This window comes from Hemiscyllium ocellatum, chromosome 4 (genome assembly GCF_020745735.1).
Source record: "Hemiscyllium ocellatum isolate sHemOce1 chromosome 4, sHemOce1.pat.X.cur, whole genome shotgun sequence".
In the NCBI taxonomy this organism is placed as follows: domain Eukaryota; kingdom Metazoa; phylum Chordata; class Chondrichthyes; order Orectolobiformes; family Hemiscylliidae; genus Hemiscyllium; species Hemiscyllium ocellatum.
In genome coordinates, this window is record NC_083404.1 from 117,352,295 (window position 1) to 117,373,721 (window position 21,427).

The 21,427-nt window shown below is 39.9% G+C and overlaps 1 protein-coding gene across 1 annotated transcript in view; it reads left to right on the forward strand.

Moving 5' to 3' along the window:
* Nucleotides 1-21,212, forward strand: part of LOC132815241 (collagen alpha-1(IX) chain-like) — a gene marked incomplete at its 5' end in the record, with an annotated part of 114,747 nt that extends 93,535 nt beyond the window's left edge. The window contains 5 exons of the mRNA XM_060824056.1: nt 2,048-2,194; nt 4,557-4,611; nt 16,275-16,457; nt 17,527-17,604; nt 21,001-21,212. Coding sequence (XP_060680039.1) covers nt 2,048-2,194; nt 4,557-4,611; nt 16,275-16,457; nt 17,527-17,604; nt 21,001-21,212 — 675 coding nt within the window. The remainder of the gene's footprint in view (nt 1-2,047; nt 2,195-4,556; nt 4,612-16,274; nt 16,458-17,526; nt 17,605-21,000) is intronic.
* Nucleotides 21,213-21,427: the final 215 nt, after the last annotated feature.

Consider the following 21,427-nt stretch of genomic DNA (forward strand, 5'->3'; position numbering starts at 1 on the left):
CACCTGGGCAGTAAGCTGGGAGAGCAAGATAAGATGAAAGTTGGATAGGTTTTCTATTGCAGGGTTGATCTACCCTGCAAGGTCACAGCCTCTTACAGTAGGAGATTAAATATTATCACTTAGGTTTTGATGAGTTGTAATCATGCTCAATTTCTTTTAAGAACATCAACTGTTTGTCTTTTAAAGGGCATTCCTGGTCTTCAAGGCAAGAAAGGAGAGGTATGAACCCTAAATTTAACTCCTATATAATTGAGTCACCATAAAATGCATCCTTGATTCCACCGAACATGAACAAATGCATTGTTAAAAAAGAAATTGCATCTCAGTAATACTAACTATGAAACCATCTTCAATCGGTGTAAGAACTGAACTGAACAGATTCATTAACTTATTTTGGTAAGAATTTCTGCTTTCCTTACCCAGTCTAGCCGATATGTGATTCCAGACTTACAACCATGTTACTGGCTCTTTGAAATGGTCCAGTAAGGTACTCAGTAGAGGGACAACTATGGATAGGCAACAAACATTATAAGTAACATTCATACCCCATGATAGATTAAAATCAGTTGTTCCAGGGGTTTCATTTTAACATTGATTCTAATTATTTAAAAATTGGTAACAACAATATGTTACAAAAGTTAAGTATGATGAAATCTGTCCCATCCCAACTACTTCTCTATTCTTCTGAAAAAAGGGAAAGCAGCACCGAAAAAGGAAGCAATTCCTCAATATATGTGCTAGAGCAAGAGAGGTTATGCTTGATCTCCATGTCAGTATAATGGGAACGGAGAGCAAATATTCAGTTTGGGAGCAATTACAGGAGAAAAGTTGCAATTGAAATGAGTCATAAAAACGAAAATAGCATCACTTTGTGAACAACAGCCTGGACTTTCCAAGAGCCAGTCAACCATTCCAGGTGAGAGGTACCTGGGAAGCCTACAGAATTCCCATTATAGCAGATTCAAAAAAGAATTGCTTGGAAGCATGACAATTCTTCTGGACACTAATCTGGAATCCTTGGTAAGCCTTCATTTAAATTATAGAATTTGAAGACTCCCAATAAAATTAAGTAAATAGTTACTCTGTAAATGTTAGACTAATAAATATGGAGTATAATATTTGAGTAACAATCCAAGTGACTCCATACGTATCCCACACATCCTCAACCACACCTCCACCCGACTACTTACGCTCCTCAAACCCTTGTCTAACGTTTGCTTTGTTCTTACCATTAATAATTATTTTCCAGTCTCTATTTCTGATGTGTGGTCAACAGCAATATATTTACCCACCTTTTCAACTCACAGATGACCTCTTACTATTTCAACTGTCTTTCAGAGAAACAATGGGTTGGGTTCCAAATAATATTTTTTTTAATGTAGATAGCTTGATCACGAAATGATGACTACATAAAAATTATCTTTGTGAAGGCTGGATAATCCAGGAACACAAGATTTAATTTTTGGAAAAGGCCATTCAGATACGTTAACAGTATCCAAATCATGAGTATTCTCATTTAAATGCAAGTATGGTTTTATAAAATAAAACCAGAATCAGTTACCTGTATTGGCAATCAGTAAGGCAAGGGTACCAATCAACCCAGGATGAAATTTGTGATGTACCTGTCCTATTACAAAATGTATAATTAACTGATTAAAAATTCAATTTGCAAATGTTAATTGATTGTATTTTGTTTGCTAAAGTTAGAATTAGCACTTCTGGCCAGAGTCAAGCCATTTGAACATAGAACATAGAACATAGAAAAATACTGTGCAGTACAGGCCCTTCGGCCCTCGATGTTGCGCCAATCCAAGCCCACCTAACCTACACTAGCCCACTTTCCTCCATATGCCTATCCAATGCCCGTTTAAATGCCCATAAAGAGGGAGAGCCCACCACTGTTACTGGCAGGGCATTCCATGAACTCACGACTCGCTGAGTAAAGAATCTTCCCCTAACATCTGTCCTATACCTACCACCCCTTAATTTAAAGCCATGCCTCCTCGTAATATCTGACACCATATTTGATTTTTTTTTGTCTTCATAGCCTGGAGTGCCTGGTGAAACTGGTCCTGTTGGTGCTCAAGGGCCTCGTGGTCGTCCTGGATTTCAGGGACCTTCAGGTGCAGTTGGTGCTCGAGGACTGGAAGGAGAACGAGGGGCTCCCGGGCTTCCTGGGTCTCCAGGTAAAGATGTAAGTACCCGAGGGAAGACTTGCAGTGTACACTATGGGAGAGATATGGCAATCCTGGGCTAAAGCTACTGAGTCCGCTGTTCTTTGATCTCTGCCTGTCTGAGCTCACCACGTCCTTTATTACAAGGGTTCTTTAAGATAATTCGAGATCACCGTTCGAAAGGCACTGTGCAGTGAACGTCTGGCTTGCCAACAATTTCTAAACCCTGAGTGTAAAATTAATATTTTATAAAGTAACACAATGAGACAAGGCATATATATCAACATTCCAGTGAGAAAGCGTCGGCTGCAATGATGGATTGCTTTGTCAGTATGCTGTCCATTTCTCAGAGTGTGTTAATTTCTAGAATATAAAAGAGCATTTTTTATTCATTAATGTGATATAGACATTCCCATATTGCCAGCATTTATTGTCCATTCCTAATTACCTTAGAAGGTGGTGTTGTAAAGTAGGGAGCTCCAGGATTTTGAACCGATGAGGTTGAGGAGCACAAAATATTTACAAGGCAGGATGGTGCATGACTTAGAGGCGAATTTCCAGATTGTGCTATTCCCATATTCTTCTGGGCTAAAGATAATATGTGTTTGAAAGCTTCTGTGAAGGAACATTGTTGAGTTCCATTTTGTTAATTGTATACATTGTTTCCACTCTGCACTGATGGTACAGAGAGTGAATGTTTTCTCAGGTATTTCTTTGAGGGCTATTTTGTTTGTTTACTTTTCTACAAATATATTCCAGTTACAAACTTCTAGACACACAGCCCAGTCATGAGTTGTCGAGATCCTTGCTCCTAGCTGGGTTAAGCTTATGTGAGAAGAATGAATTTGGAGTAATTTTTGAGATACCATTGTAACCCAGGATACTCAAATCAGTTCCTTCCACTTATAGTCAAGGTATTCAAGTAGTTAGCTTTTATGTAACTGTTGTCTTTTTGGTGAGGAAAGTTTCTGCTCTTGACTGTAACTGACGTGTCTAACTTGTGCTGCACAAAGCTGAAGGCAGTTTAGACTTTTGGCAGATTTCCTTCTTCCAGCTTGGACAATAAACCCTTGGGGTGGAATTTAACACCCCTCTACATGAGAATGGGAAAGCTCAAAGAAGTTGCCCACTTTCAAGTCCTCAGTTTACAGAGAGTATGCAGAGAGTGTTGGCTGGGGTGTCCCTTGTTCAAAGGCACATTGTCATCGAGAGACCTGGCATTAGGTAGGGTGGTCTGACAACACTCTGATGCACTTGCTGCTGACTCCCATTCCTCTCTGTAGTGTGACCACCATCCATCCCTTATATATCTATGTCTTCTGGGTTCCTCAGTGGTCCTTAACCTCTCCCTGATTGCATTGATGCCAACTGGCACAAATCAGATTGGCTGCTCTTCGGTGGGCTTTCTCAAAAGAGGGTAATGAAGCGCTTGCCAGCTCACTCCTCTTGTTAAATGAGATGCCCATCACATCTGTTAAGTACCATCCTTCTGGTGCCTCGTTGGTTTTTGTGTCTGCGTGCTGAACAGAGAAATATGTTCTGTCTATTGCCTGTTTTACTGAGTCAGAGGTAATTTTCTATTGTGGATGAGTCTCCACCAGAAGTTATGCTGAGATTTCCAATCTATCACTGCTAGTCAGGACTGGATTCTGAACCACATTTCACAGCTGGCAGGAGATTTTGTTAACACACTATGCCCTTTGAATGTACAGGTAACTGTCTTTAAATACATTATCTCTCATAGCTCTGGTGTGTTAGAATTCATTTAAGTTTCTCTAATTAGACCTTTTGAGTGAATACAATTATTTCTGCCAATAAATACTTCTGCAATTCATCCCAGTGGTTTAATGTTGTAACTCCAATCCTGGGCTAATTTGCTGTTAAACATGTAAATGGCTATTAGACCTATAATATTTGAAACTAACTCAAGATGTTCCCTTGTGATTTTTCTTCGCTAGTCTCATCATTGAGAAAATGTTACATTGTATAATAATCCACACTGACAGTTATGCACAAACCAAATTTTAATGTAATGGTTATACGAGATTATACAAGATGGATTTGTCACATACAATAGGAGATCACAAAATGTATCAGACATAAGATATCTCAACATTGCTGCACAACTCAATAACCAATGAAAATTGAAAACGCTATCTTCAATGTCATTTAAACAAATGATTGCCTTTCAATTTCTAGACTTTGACTTAATGTCAAAAACTCAATTTAAAATATTTCATTTCTAATGTGTTACTCAATCCAATGGCATTTGTCTCTGTTGCGCTAATTGTCTGAACTCGCCCATACTACGATATGTTGGAACATACTTTTGTCTGAACTTTCATATGTGATTTTGCTGCTAAATGAAACCTTTCTTCATAGGGCAAAGAGGCAAGTGTCCATCGAATCAGGGAGGTGTGCATGAACGTGATTCAAGGTAAGGAAATGTTGTCTGCTGTTGGTAACTTGATATTTAAAGGGTGAACCTTCAGTCTGCTGCTGCTTCCCTTGCCAAATGCTTTTGAAAATGTGTGCATTAAGATCATTTCACTTACAACTGGAGGAAGAAAAATACTGGCAAAACCTCACAAAGGACTGCATCCTGCTCTGCTGTTGTCCCTCATCCCCTCCACCAATCCCACCAATCTGACTGTTTCTCAGTTTCTGTAGGCAGCAGCCATTCTTTTCACTGTTGGTTTCACTAAAATCCCAGACCCCACATCTCCAATGACACCTCAACATCTGCACCACCACAACATATTACTGATTGGTTCAAAATGCAGATCCAGCATTTTTGATTGACAAACATCACCCATTCTCCATTGATGCTGAATGAGCACACAACTTTTAAAGAATAAACTCACTTTTTCAATTTATATTGCATGATGACATGAACACTGAAAAAACGATTTTGGAAGAGTCACAGATGAAGCAATGATAGCATTTACAACCTTTATAATTCATGTGGTACACTTGTGATCCATAGTGTGGGATTTCAATGTATTTTAATCTCAATTATTTGAATTTCTGGATTTTGAACTAGTAGCAAGTAGATTTTCTGTATGTGAGAAAAAAAAAGAGATTAACTTGCAAATATTTCTGTAGCCATGGTGATTTCTATTAGAAAACTGTATGAGAGATGTTGGAGACTAATGTGTTTAAAAGAGTTTTACAAGTAAACAGGTTAAACAGTGATATTAGGCTTTGGTTAAAAGGGTCTGGAATAATTATTTTCTGCTTGGGGAAACACCTATAACTTGAAGAAAACCTTTTTGAGTTATGCAGCTTGCAGAAACTGGATGTTTTTACAGTTGCATCCGAAGAAGATTCAGAACATTTAAGCAATAGATTAAGTTAAAAAATCACACAACCCCAGGTTATAGTCCAACAGGTGTATTTAGAAATAGTTTCTTTCAGAGCACTCTCAAAGCTAGTATGTCCAAATAAATCTGTTGGACTATAACCTGGTGTGTGATTTTTAACTTTGTTCACTGCAGTCCAACACAGGTACCTCCACATCAAAGCAGTAGATTACCTTTGGTAAGTTTAAAGTTCAAGATCAGAGTGTTTCTTTAAAACCTTGAAGGAGTTACTAGATGTTGAGAAAGTCCATACCTAGTTGTATGAAGACTCTAGGAAGAAGGTATCAGATTCTCAAGATAGACAATTGAAGCCACGTTTAAATTAAGCCCTATGGCTATGATAGAGAAAGCCATTTTCTCTTGTCAGCACTGTGTAGGGGTGTTTGGAATCCATGGAATTGTATCTTAGCACATATTTCAAAATCTTTGAATTTGTGTTAAATGAGAATAGTTTGGTTTATTTTGCTCCTTTCTTTTGCCTAGTAATTTTTTTGTTAAAACCAAATCCACTGCATTTTGTGCTTGTGTTTCAGTGGAAGATTTATTTGTTTAAAATAAAAACATGATTGATGTAGCTACATTTTAGTCTGGGATCAGGTTTGTCCAATAATAAAATTAGTTGGGACCATAACACAGACAAATATATAATTGACAAATTGTATTGTCATTGACCAGATTAGATGAGAGCTGATGTTGCAAAAATATGTCTGGCCATCAACAGTGCTTTGAGACATAAGTCGAATTGTTCCGTCAAGAATTTTTCCCTCATTACATTCTTTTCCTTTACAACCTTAATAAAATAATGTTAATGCATCAATCTCCCAAGATGTGCCAAAATTTGCTGTTGAACATGTAAATGGCTATTAGACCTATAATATCTGAAACTAACTCAATATGTTCTCTAGTGATTTTTCTTTGTTAGTCTCATCATTGAGAAAATGTTACATTGTATAATCATCCACACTGACAGTTATGCACAAACCAAATTTTAATGTAATGGTTATACGACATTATACAAGATGGATTGTCACATACAATAGGAGATCACAAAATGTATCAGACATAAGATATCTCAACATTGCTGCACAACTCAATAACCAATGAAAATTGAAAAAGCTATCTTCAATGTCATTTTAAAAAATGATTGCCATTCAATTTCTAGACTTTGACTTAATGTCAAAAACTCAATTTAAAATATTTCATTTCTAATGTGTTACTCAATCCAATGGCATTTGTCTCTGTTGCGCTAATTGTCTGAACTCTCCCATGCTACGATATGTTGGAACAGAATTAAAACAGAAAATGCTTGATTGAGTTTAGCAAAGGAGACATTTCAAGAAGGATAGTTTAAATCATCACTTATTAGATTATTATAAGCGATCTGCTAACTAACTGCTTTTAAACTGCCACTACTTTGCAACTAAAAGATGGCCAGGATGTGTATCTAATTAAGAGGTGGGAGGTGTGCTGATACATTGTCACAGTTACTATGTTGGATGACTTAGCCGGTGCCATAACTTGTTTTAGAAGTCTCTTAAAACAATGATTACAATGAAATGTTACTACTATTCCTTAACAGAAAACATGCCTGAAGTGATGGACAACAGTTGCTTCTTTTCAGGATAAATACCCTGATCTGCTGCAAAATCTGGACAACTTTGTTTTACAAAAAAAACCAGGAGTTTTTCTCCCTCTCGTCCAAAACATACCAATCCCAACACCGCCCCCCGCCCTGCCCCACCGCCTCGCCCCAGACAACCACCTAATTTGCTTAGTGAACATGCCAACCTTACCTCCCCAGTACAACAAATGTGAGCAAATTTGGCAGCTAAGATTTGCTGCAGGTCCAGCAGATAACTGGGTTTCCAGTAGATAAAAGCATAAAAATGCAAGAAATATTTGAATATGCAAATTAGGAGCAGGAGTCAGCCATTCAACCTGTTAAATCTGCTCTGCTATTCAACAAGACCATGAGTGATTTGATCATGGCCTCAACTTCACATTCCTACCTAACAATGATAATATTTGTGCCACTTCTTAGTCAAGAATCTATCTATTTCTGCCTTAAAAATGTGAAGCAACCCTCCCCTACCACTCTTCTGGGGAGAGAGTTCCAATGACTTACTGCCTGAGAGAAAGATTTCCTCCCCCTCTTCTTCCTGGAGCCGTGGCTGAGCGGTCTAAGCCACTGGAATAAGGTTCACGCCTTCACAAAGGTGTGGGTTTGTGTCCCCTGCCACTTTATAGAAAGGGCAGCACGGTGGCTCAGTGGTTAGCACTGCTGCCTCACAGCGCCAGGGACCTGGGTTCGATTCCAGCCTCGGGTAACTGTCTGTGTGGAGTTTGCACATTCTCCCCGTGTCTGCGTGGGTTTCCTCCGGGTGCTCCAGTTTCCTCCCACAGTCCAAAGATGTGCAGGTTAGGTGAATTGGCCATCCTAAATTGCCCATAGTGTTAGGTGTATTAATCAGGGTAAATATAGGGGAATGGGTCTGGGTGGGCTGCTCTTTGGAGGTTTGGTGTGGACTTGTTGGGCTGAAGGGCCTGTTTCCACGCTGCAGGGAATCTAATCTAATCTTAACTCAAAGACCTGTTATTTATTAATATGACATCTCCTGGTCCTAGTCCCTCCGATTGGGGAAATTATGATTTTCTACATCTACTCTGTCAAGTCCTATCATAATTTAATATGTCTCCACAAGACCATTTTTATTCTTCAAAAGAAGAATGCATACTGGCCCAGCATCTCCATCCTCTTTTCATAACTCCCCCAACCCAGTCAAATAGGAGTCAAGTTAATCTTCACTGAACTGCTTCAAACTCATGTATATCATTTCTTAAATAAGGCTACAATTGTTCATAATACACCAGATATAGTGTATAGTGCCCTATTCAGTTGTAACAAAACGTTCCTGCCTTTAATGTTCCTTTGCCTTTCCTGGAAACAATATCTATTTGCCTTCCTAATCACTTTCTGTACCTGTAGACAACCTAAATGTGATTCACATGCCAGGAGAACCAAAACCTTCTGAATCTTAGAATGCTGCTCTCTCTACATTTTAATTAATTGCTGTTTTTCTATCCTTTCTACTAAAGTGAACAAAACCACATTTTCCTCCATCCACCAAATATTATTCACTTACTTATCTATCGCCCTTTGCAGATTCCTTATGCCCTCTTCACAAATTAATTTCCCATCTATATTCTGGGCCATCAGCAAACTTAGCAACCATACTCAAGCTTTTATCCAAGTTATTCATATAACTTGTCAGTAGTGGAGGACCCAGCACTGATCCCCGTGGAACCCCATTTTTCACATCCTGTAACCATAAAATGCACTCTTTGTACCCTGTTAGCTAAATAATGCTCATATTCATGATATTATCCTACTTCCCACACAATGAGTTCTTTCTTTGTGCAGTAACCTCAAAGTGGAATCTAGTCAAATGTCTTCTAGGGATAGTGAGCATGATCCAAGTGATAACCTGTCATATTTCCCGATTTTTGGATTTATTTTGATCAAAAACACAAGCATCCCAAAAATGTTGGGGTCAATGTGAGAACATAATCCTCCGTCTCGCTGTGTGTAGAGTAATACAGTAAAATTCACTTTCTAAATACATGGCCACTTCAATCTATAAGGACAAGAGCATCAGATACATAGATTCATAAAATCACACAGCATGGAAACAGACCCTTTGGTCAAACTAGTTCACACTGACCACATTCCAAAACTAAACTAGTCCCTCCTGCCTGCATTTAGTCTGTATCACTCCCATTCCCGATGAAGGGCTTTTGCCTGAAATGTCAATTCTCCTGCTCCTCAGATACTGTCTGGCCTGTTTGACCTGCTGCGCTTTTTCAGCATCACACTCACAACTCTATATCTCTCCCAATCTTTCCTATTCATGTACTTATTCAAATGTCTTTTAAACGTTGGAACTGTACCTGCATCCATTTAGCAGTTCATTCCATACACTAAACTAACCATTCCATGTAAAAACATTGCCCTCATGCCCTTTTTAAATTTTCTTCCCTCTCAGCTTAAAAATATGCCCCCTAGTTTTGAACTCCCCCACCTTAGGGAAAAGACCATTGTTATTTTTCTTATCCATGCCCCTCGTGATTTTATAAATATCTATAAGGTCACCCTTAACTCTCCTATACTCCAGTGAAAAAATTTCCAGCCTATCTTTATAACTCAAGCCCTGCATTCCCGATAACATCCTGGTAAATCTTTTCTGCATCCTTTCCAATTTAATAATATCCTTTCTATAATAGAGCGACCAGAACTCCACAACATACTTCACAAAAGGCTTCACCAACATCCTGTTCAATCTCACTTGACATCCCGACTCCTATAATCAAAAGTCTGAACAATGAAGGCAAGCCCTATTGACCTGCGATGAAAATGTCAAAGAATTATGTACCTGAACCCTAGGTCTCTGTTCTACAACACTACCGAGGGCCCTGCCATTAATTGTATAAATCCTGTCCTTGTTTGATTTGATTTACCAAAATGCAGTAACTCACTGTTATCCTAATTAAACTCCATCTGACACTCCTTGGCCCATTGACACAATTGTTCAAGATCTCTTTGTAATCTTAGAAAACCTTCTTCACTGTCCACTATACCACCAATTTTGGTGTCATTGCAAATTTACTAACCATGCCTCCTATATTCTCAACCAAACCACTTATGTAAATGACAAACAAAAGCGGAGCCAGTACTGATCCCTGTGAAACACTGCTGGTCATAGGCCTCCAGTCTGAAAAACAGACCTCCAACCTCACCGCCTGTCTCCTACCGTAAAGCCAATTTTATATCCAGTTGGCAAGCTCTCCGTGAATCCCATGTGAGCTAATTTTACTAATTAATCTACCATGTAGAACCTTATCAAAGGCTTTACTAAAATCCAAGTAAACAAAGTCTATCTTTGTACCCTCATCACTCTTTTTGGTTACCTTCTCTAAAAGCTCAATCAAATGTGTGAGACATGATTTCCCTCACATAAAATCATGCTGACTATCGCTAATCACTCCCTGCCTCCTCAAATGCATGTAAATCTTATCTTTCAGAATCACCTCCAACAACTTACCAACCACCGATGTCAGACTCACAGGTCTGTATTCCCGTACAGCCTTTCTTAAATAAAAGCACAACATTAGACACCCTCCAGTCCTCCAGCACCTCACCCATGGTTATAGATGGTACAATTATTTCTGCTAGGTGCCTGCAGAAGTTTCGTCCCCAACATGCCACATGGGAACGCCAACACCTGGATGTTCCTCTGGAAGCCAGTCACCATCCTCTCTTGGAAGTATATCACTGTTCCTTCACTGTCATTGGTCAAAATCCTGGAATTCACTCTGTAAGGGCATTGTGGGTCAACCTGCAACACATGGACTGCAGCTGTTCAAGATATCCTAAAAGCACTTTCCCAAGGATAAGAACCAAACATTATTTGAGTGGAGGCTGGTGTGTGCCTATTGGTTTGATCGAAACAGGCTGATTTTGAAATTGTGCAAAGATGTAACAAAGAGCTTATCAGCAAATGATTTACAACAGGCATGCTGGATGTGGATGTGTGAAGGCAGGTTTCCAAATCAGCTTTTCCCATCGACAGTGATTCACAAAAGATCCAGAGATTAAAGATTATTGGAGGTTTGAGGTCAGTTATGGTTGTGTGATTCATAAATGCTTAGGGGAATTGTAGGAAAAGATGAGCATGCCAACTGGACACAAAATTAGCTTTGCAGTAGGAGACACGCGGTGGTGGTGGAGGATTATTTTTTAGACTGGAGGTCTGTGACCAGCAGTGTTTCACAGGGATCAGTACTGGATCCACTTTTGTTTGTTATTTATATGGTTGAGAATATAGGAGGCACGAGTAGTATTGAAATCATAGATGTGGATGTGCTAGTGTTGGACTGGGGTGGACAAAGTCAGAAGTCACATGACACCAGGTTATAGTCCAACAGGTTTATTTGAAATCACAAGCTTTCGGAGCGCCACTTCTTTGTCAGGTGAAGACTTCATTGTCGAAAGAGCAGCACTCCAAATGCTTGTGATTTCAAATAAACCTGTTGGACTATAAACTAGTGCCGTGTGTCTTCTGACTTTGAAATCTCGGTTAGTGGTACTTCGAGGTGAACACTAAATTGAATAGTGTGTGTGAAAAGAATGTTTGAAAGAAAACTAGTTTTTGCACATTGCTGTTCAATTAACACACAAATCATACAAATGTGGCTGATTCCTGCTCCTTTCAGTCCCTCAGCCATTCAATAAGATCATTACTGATCTGACTGTAAGTTCAATACCCCATTCATGCCTAATCCTGTAAACCTTTCACCTCTTTAATTAAGAGCCTATCCATCCCTGCCTTAAAGATATTCAAAGACAGTGCATCCACCATTTTCCTCCGACACGCAGTGCTTTGCAGGCAAACATTTCACCTCATCAGTTTTAAATGGGGATGCCTGATTTTTAAACAATAAGTCCTGGTTATAGACTCTCTCATAAGGGAGGAACATCCCATCACATCTAATTAAAACAAACGGAGAGATGCTGCAGAACTCATCAAGTCTGGCAGTATCTTCAGAGAGAAATAGAATTAATGTTTCAAGTCCGGTACAATTTCTACACAACTGAAAGTTGCAGAATATTGATTTGTTTTTATACTTTGGAGACGGGCAGAAGATGAACAAAAGGGCAGGCAGAAAAAAAAGGCCCAATGCAAAAGGCAAGGAGGTCTTTAATAATGGAGAAAGAGGAAAAGAGATATTAAAGGATAAAAGTTAAGGTGTGAAAGGGCAAGCAACAGGACTGTGCTGTGATGGGGTGAGAATGTAAGGAAAATGAAGAATGTGCATGATATGGTCAGTTTCTGAAATTATTGAATTCAGTATTGAGATCTTGAAGTTGCATAGCGGCGCTTAAGTGAAAAACGAGATATTGTTCCTTGAGCTTGTTTTGTTTTTCATTGGAACATTAAAGCAGGCCCAGGACAAATCTTCCTTTTCCAGCTCCTTAAGCATTCCCTCTAATTTCTTATTGGCTGTGCAACCTCTGAGATCTGATATAGCAGCAACTTCCAGAACTGAAAGGCAATGGCATGCTTGGATGGATTAGCAGAGTGGCTGTGCATGTTTGCAACTGAGAGGGAATAGTCAATATCTTCTCAACCCAGTGCAATAACCCTAGTCTGCCCACCCTCTCCGTATGAGATTAACTCCTCATTCCAGGTATCAATATAGCAAAGCCTCTCTGAACTGTCTTCAAAGCATTTACATCCATCTTTACATAATATCAAAAATATTTGTTTATTAATCTGGATGCGATCTTATCAGTGCCCTGCTTAACTGAAGCATCAACTCCCTCCTTTGGTACTCAACTAGGTTCATGATAAATTTTGACAAACATTAAGATTGACAAGTCGGCAGGCTCAGATAAGATTTATCCTCGGCTGCTTTGGGAAGCAAGAACTTTGCATCCTCGCTCTCCACTGGAGTCGTACCTGAGGACTGGAGGGAGGCAAATTTAATTCCTCTCTTCAAGAAAGGAAATAGGGAAATCCCCGGCAATTACAGACCAGTCAGTCTCACGTCCGTTGTCTGCAAGGTGTTAGAAAGGATTCTGAGGGATAAGATTTATGACTATCTGGAAGAGCATGGCTTGATTAAATGCACGGCTTTCTGAGGGGCAGGTCATGCCTCACAAACCTTATTGAGTTCTTTGAGGATGTTACTAGACAAGTTGATGAGGGTCGAGCAGTGGATGTGGTGTATATGGACTTCAGCAAGGCATTTGATAAGGTTCCACATGGTAGGCTTGTTCAGAAGGTCCGGTAGGAATGGGGTACAGGGAAATTTAGATGTCTAGATACAGAATTGGCTGGTCGACAGAAGACAGCGAGTGATAGTGGAAGGAAAGTATTCTGCCTGGAATGCAGTGGTGAGTGGTGTTCCACAGGTCTCTGTTCTTGGGCCTCTACTCTTTGAAATTTTTACTAATGACTTGGATGAGGAGATTGAAGGATGGGTTAGCAAGTTTACAGATGACACAAAGGTTGGAGGTGTCATTGACAAGATAGAGGACTGTTGTAGGCTGAAGCATGACATTGACAGGATGCAGAGATGGGCTGAGAGGTGGCAGATGGAGTTCAACCTGGATAAATGCGAGGTGATGCATTTTGGAAGGTCGAACTTGAAAGTTGAGTACAGGATTAAAGACAGGATTCTTGGCAGTGTGGAGGAACAGCGGGATATTGGTGTGCAGGTACATAGATCCCTTAAAATTGCCACCCAAGTGGACAGAGTTGTTACGAAAGCATATGGTGTTTTGGCTTTCATCAACAGAGGGATTGAGTTTAAGAGCCGTGAGATCTTGTTGCAGCTCTATAAAACTTTGGTTAGACCGCACTTGGAATACTGTGTCCAGTTCTGGTTGCCCTATTATAGGAAAGATGTGGATGCTTTGGAGAGGGTTCAGAGGAGGTTGCCTGGAATGGTGGGCTTATCTTATGAAGAGAGGTTGACTGAGCTTGGACTTTTTTCATTAGAAAAAAGAAGGAAGAGAGGGGACCTAATTGAGGTGTATAAGATAATGAGAGGCATAGATAGAATTGATAGCCAGAGGCTTTTTCCCAGGGCAGAAATTGTTAACACGAGGGGTCATAGTTTTAAGCTGTTTGGCAGAAAGTATAGAGGGAATGTCAGAGGCGGGTTCTTTACGCAGAGAGTTGTGGGAGCATGGAATGCGTTGCCAGCAGCAGTTGTGGAAGCAAGGTCATTGGGGATATTTAAGAGACTGCTGGACATGCATTTGGTCACAGAAATTTGAGGGTTCGTACATTAGGTTTACCTTACATGAGGATCAATGGTCGGCACAACATCGTGGGCCGAAGGGCCTGTTCTGTGCTGTACTGTTCTATGTTCTAAATGATAACATTCTATTACTTTTCTCATGGTTCATACTATACTTTTTTATAATTCAGTCTACAGGATACTGCAATCCTTCTGCACCTCAGAATGCTGCAGTCTGTCACCATTTAGACAGTTTGCTACATTTTTCTTCCTGTCAAAATGGATTACTTCACATAAATTCATTTGTCTACTTACTCAGTTAAGCTGTCATTGTATCTTCTTCATGCATTTTTTCCACAAACTGCTTCCCTAACCATTTTTGGGTTATCAATAATTTTAGCAAAGGTGCCTCCATCTCTTCATTTATGTCAGATGTATTCTCAGTTCATCTGTTTGTTTCTAATGCTACATGCAATCAGATACAGAGCCTTTCTCTTATTCTTCTGCTGCGTTTGTAAATTCTAGTCTTAGCTGTTGTTTGACTCTTGAAACTGTACTCTCCATCTCCCCCTGTCATGGTTTGTTTCTTATGTCCCAAATGATTAGCTTTCTCTTTGCCCTTGACTCTATAGTTTGACTTGTAGCATGTGTACAAAATTGATCCCTTGCCCCTCATATATATTTTAAAATCCTCTCTACTTTCTAGGTTGTGCAGTTGGCCAGTATTCCAGCCCCATCACATTTCAGCTGGAGACCATCCCATTGACACACATCCCACTTATCCTAGTCCCAGTGTTCCCGTGAACCAGAACCCACTTTGAGCTGCGCATGCATCTCTCTAGTCTTATTTGCCCGATGCCAATTTGCTCATGCCTCAGCCGCACAAGTTTGAGCTTCTGTTTCTTAATTTGGCTTAGTTCCAACTGCACAGTAAATGCACTGGTGGATGCATTAATCTGGATGACTGGATTCTTCCCCATGCCCCTTCCTTGAGCAGACATCCTGAACCCTGGTACCTATCAACTCAGCTGCTTAGACTCAGGCTCTCTGTTGCAGTGAAATGTGTCAGTCCTATACTGTCTTCCCCCCCCCCCCCCCCCCCCCATCATTATGTATCTTCCTACTTTTCTTGTCTGATGATGCCATAGTTAGTTGGCTCACCGACCTGCAGACCTCACTGTCATTTAGATAAGTGGAAAGAACCACAAGTCTAATGGACATTTGCCAAGGCTGAGGCTCTGTTTTCCTAAGTTGCCTACTTTTATAAGCCACAAAGTGCAAAGGCCTACTTGAGTTATTTCTTCAGGATGCAGTTTCAGTTGATTGTTAATTAAGCTGTTACTTCATTGGAAACCTTGAAGAAATACAGCTTAGAGCTGTCAACCATTGAACTTAAACTGTAGACTTCAATTTAATGCAAATGACCGAACAAATTAAACTTGTACAAAATGAAAGTTCAGACTTTTTTACCCATTATTGCAAGCACTGAGTCACGGGTCAAATAGAGTTTGCCAGATGAATTCATAGATACTTTCATTTATCCTGTTCAGGGATATTATTACATACCTCTGGAGCAGGCAGGAATTGAACCCAGGCCTCTGGGCCCAGAGGTGGGGACACTGGCAGTGCACCACCTATATATCGCATTAATCTGCTATTGTAGATATTATCTAATCAGCCTGTTGAGAGATGTTAATGCACATGCCTGGTAGAAATAGGACTTGAACCCAGCCCTTCTGGTTCAGAGGAAGAGACATAACCACAGTACCCACAAGACATGCCTGAGTTGAACTTATCTGCTTCTAAGTTTTAGCTGAATCACGTGCTGAGGATCCAGATTCAACTGGTTCTGAATTAAGCTGCCTTTTCACTGGAAACCACATGAAACCCTGCTTTGTGAGTCCAAATTTAATTTCAGTTCTTATTGTTTTAGAGCAAATATCAGAACTGGCTGCCAGCCTAAGACAACCCATAACGTCTGGGAAACCAGGTCGACCTGGACCACCAGGACCGCCAGGACCAGTTGGCCCTCCAGGATCTGCAGGACACCCAGGTGCAATTGGCCCACAAGGTGTCAAAGGTCACCAAGGTTACCCTGGTGAACCAGGAACCAAAGGTAACAACATCGTTTCAACTCATTAGTTGTCTCACGAAAGTCTCTCTTCAGCATAGAGATGCACACTTAATATCTGTCAACAGACTGGCAGTAGACAAAAGTGGTAAGTGCACAGATTGATTTTTTGGAAGGTCACCATGGCCTTTGAAGAAGATTGAAAAGATAAGAAAAACGAATTTATTGGTGATTATGTGCATCGTAGTATCACCTCCAATCTTGCTAACTGTGGCAGTTTAAATGTATGGCTGTGGGTAATACCAGACAGTGTTGACTTGTAACTCAAAAACTCCACATTTGCCATTTTGACCTGCCATTCCTCAAGACTGAAGCATAGTAAATGATGCAGAACAATCAATGTTATGAGATGTATTGTTCAACGTTTGGTCAATACTAATGATGACCAAAGAGAAATAGCACAGAAGTTTCACTCTTAACGTTTGAAAAGGTTGATCAATTTCCATCAAAAGCAATAGTGAGAGCCCAAAAATCTGTAAGATAGCAAAATGTAAGAGCAAAGATGCTTCCAACTTCTAACCCTACCGTGTTTTGGAATTTGCAATGGTACCAATAGAAATGGACATTTTGTGGTGGGATGTAGAGGGATTGGGGAGTTAGATGGCTGGATTGTGTGGGAGCTCAAGAAAAAAGGGGCTGAATCACATGGCATTGATCTTCAGTCTGTCTTGCTGTTATGTCAGCACCCAGTGAAGGCCTGTTTGAGAAAGTATCACGAATTCCCAACTCTCGTGAAAGCAATGGCCTACAAAGGTCTAGAAAATGGCTCAGTCTCTACTAGGCCATTTCAAAATATATGTTTTAACAATGAACTGAGTGCATTCAGCTTGTGGCCATTCAGGCACATCCTCACTAGACACATGGTATGTGTATAATGGTTGCAGACCTTTGCAGTCAGTCTCTGGAAAGAATGGGTGGATAGACTAAGAAATATTTTCTGAAGTCATTTCAGTTCTTATGAATTTCAAGCCTGAGTTACAGAAAGGTTTCTTGTTGTTATCACACTGATTTTTGCGATTAGAGTAGAATTAAAGCTCTGGTTTCTGAATGACAGGTGTACCAGGTGAAAAGGGTGAGAAGGGAGAAGAAGGAATAGGATTACGTGGACCACCGGGACCTCAAGGAATGCCTGGTAAGTACCTAACACAGACCACCTCTGTGTTACAAACACTCTGAGAATCATCACTTCATTTTCAATTGCAATGCAGTGCATGTCAAAACTCAATTCTATCAAGGAATGCTCAGGCCTCGAATCAGGAAAATCCTTCATTAGAAGTAACCTCATTCCATTGGTTAACTATTGGGCAAAATTTCTATCTTTTTAAAACAAAATGTGTCGCCTAAAATCAGGAGAGCCTTGTCAATTTTAAGGGACTTGTCAGAGTAAATGTTGAAAGGATGTTTCCCTTCATGGGTGATTCTAGGACCAAAGTACATAGTCTCAGAATAAAGTAGTATCCATTCAAGACTGCGGTGAAGATGAATTTCTTCTCTCAGAAAATCATGAGTCTTAGATGGTCCTTGCCACACAGAGCTGTGGGGCCAGAGTCCTGTGTATTTAAAGCTGAGATAGATGATTGATCAGTCAGGGAATCAAAGGTTATAGAGAAAGGGCAGAAAAGTAGATGTGAGGATCTCATGTGAGATTCGTTGGATCAGCCCTGGTCCTATTGAATGGTTGAGCAGACTCAGGGGCCGAACAGCCTACTCCTGTTCTTATTCCTTTTGATCTTATAGTCTTAATATCACTCACCACTGCCTTCTCGAGAGCAACTAGGAATGGGTAATAAATGCTGGCCCAGTCCGTGATGCCCACATCCCATGAATGAATCAAATACCCTGCATGTAATACTCCAAGCATGGTCAAAGACCTGATATAGCTTGCAGATAACTTCCTTACTTTATGATGCGACTTCTCAAGACATAAAATCTAGTGCTTGGTTTGCTTTGTTTAACAGCCTTGTTAACCTGTGGCATCATTTAATATATTAAAAATAATCTGATCCTCAAAATGGGAAAATCAGGTGGGGGAACAATTCCTTTAAAACTCAGCTATATGTGTTTTGATCAGTCACTCTCTTTTGCTACATAACAAACGCCTGCCTGCTATTTTCACCCACTATTTTCAACCTGTTTTCTTACTTCTGTGCAAGGGAATTCATCCTCTACATTCAATTGCTCCAGACAACCACCTGGAAATTTTTCAATATCATTTGCCTTGGGCCTGGATATTGGCAGCCAGTTCCACGACACCATATCTCACAGTGCTCCTGTTGTTGCAGATGCCTCAGCATGTACTTGATGTCTAAATGGGCACAATGTATTTTTAGCTGTATTTGTCTAGCATCTGGAGATAAGGTAGGGGTTTTGGAGGAATGGTGCATGGAAGGAGGACTCTTTCCACCCACAGTCTGCATTGATAACCAATCCAAACCAGAGTGGCAATTGGAAATTTATATCTTATCTCAACAGGTTGGACCAAGTGAAGAAGGGTAGGGAAAGTCAGCAGAACTCCTTCTCCTGATCTCTATCCATTAATGTAAAATGCAGAAGCCAATATAATCTAAATAAGTAATGCAACTACACTATGGTTCTAACATGCAAGCTGTGCGCTCTGCTGGGAAAGGCCAAAATATGAAGAAAATAAAGAGTACTTGAGTAAAAAAAAAAGATGTTATCCTTCTGTCTCTGATTTGCGCAAATGAGTAAAGGAATTTCCGGGACATCACAGGAACCTGAACTCCTTACAATCCCATCTCATTTGCATAGTCTGAGAATTAGGGTCAGACCTCTCAGGAGAGATGTTAGGAAGCACTTGCACAAAGGATGATAGACGTTTCGAGCTCTCTACCACAAATGGCAATGGATGCTGTTACTGTTAAATCTGAGGTGGATAATTTGTTGTAAGCAAAGTTATAAAGACATTTTGGGTCAAAATCAGGCATATGGAGCTTGGCCACAGATCAGCTATGAAATTGTGCGATTGTGTTCAAATAATGACCAAAATCAGTGAGTGGCAAAACTCACCTCTTTATTCAGCAACCACGGTAGTACATGTTTGAGGCAGCAATAAAATCCCAAAATACAGTTCTTACAACACAGTTCTTGAATATATTAACATCTCATTACTATGGTGTTACATTATTTTATCTATAGTATACAAAAGTTGAGGAGCTTCTATCCTGGGAGACAGGAGGTGGTTTAAAGTGAATTAAATGCTGTCTGCTATTTCTGATGGGGTTAAGAGTATCTGACCGGTCTGCTTGCAAAATTAAGAGATGCTAGTCCTTTTGTCTTTTAAGTTAGTAAATGTTAGTAAAAACACTAGGCCCCTATGCTCTAAATAAGTTAGAAATTGTACCTGTACTTAAAAGAATAAAAGGTATTAAATTGTATTCTGAGATTTGTTTACTGTTTGCCGGTGTGAGTTTCATTCATTCATGCAATTTCATGGAAGTGCTGCTTTGTCAGTTAAGGGGATTGTGGCCCTGTTAAAGGGTATTTAACAAGTACATACTACTTGGGGAAACAGTTTGGTGTTCAGTAACCTATTCAGGTCTGACAGATAGGTTGGTAACGGCTGACTAATATTATGTTTTGTGCCATACGATACTGACACCTATTCAGAAGTAAAAAACGTCTAAACATTGCTTGTAGCAAGGGCTGATTAAGATTGAGGTGTGTAAAAGCAGTAATGGGTTGTTTTAATTTAGTCTATCTTAAGATAGTAAAATATGCTACAGATCCATGGTTTTGTGAATAAATGAATGAAACCGTGTTATAGTTGGGAGTTATGAATGAATGAATCGGGAATGTGGTGTTCACTTGTGAGTGGGTTAGTAAAGGAGTTACAAATGAATAAACATGAATTGCTTGTGAGTGGGAAATATGAAGCGCTTGTGAATGGGTTAGTGAGAGGACCTAGAGTACAATATCTCACAATATCAATGAATGATGGGACAGTCTCGAGGGGCTGAATTGCCTACTTATGTTCATATGTTCTTAAATTCACTATCCTTGTTACTTTCTTTTACCCTTCATAATGGAAGTGTGCTTTTCTCTTAGAGAATGTAAGCTTTGATGGAGGATAGGACTGGACATGGATGCAAGGAGTACCACCAGGGTTGAAACTTGTTGGTGGAAGTTCTAGAGTAGTTAAAACATAGTGTTATGGTGACAGCATGCATGGATTTCAATTAGGAACTGGTAGATATTATATGATCGTAAAAGAGGAATTTGTTTCACATTCTCCATATATTCCTCTTAAAAATGATGCACATTTCTCTGTGGTGACTGCTGTTGTTGAAAGAAGTGATTAATCAGATGTCCCCTCGCTCCTGAGTAAATCTCAGTTTTGTGATGTCCCTCACTTATGCCCTTGACTATGCACGAAAGTTTAATGATTTAGAGAAAGAAAATGGATTTTTGTATTTCAGGTTAATCTGTATTCATTTTCAGGCAAGATAGCAACTAAAACCAAGTGCAGGGCTGCACTATTAGAGTCTCATGCTGTTTATTTCTGTTATAGGTGTTGCTGGCTTGCCTGGAATTGGAAAGGATGGGCGTGATGGTGCCCGTGGTGATCATGGCCTGCCTGGTGAACCAGGACCTCCTGGCATACCTGGGCTCAGAGGCTTTCCTGGTATCTGTGATGCTTCTGCCTGCGTTAGTCCACCTCACCTCTTCATGGGAATGGGCAATGGCAAGAAATCCATAAATGTGAAAGGTCCATCAAAATAACAGCAAAGAAATGCAGAAATTACAAGCAGTTACCAATTGACCTACAATTCTGATTTGTGTCAAGCGTTCAGTTGACTCGCAAATGATTTAAAAGAATTTCTTCATTTTGATACCCAGGACCTTAAACTGTTTGATACCTATGAGCTTCATTTTTTCAAGTGTTTTGCTGCGAATGAGATGGGCCTGTCTATGATTGGATTCCTAATCACCAGAGG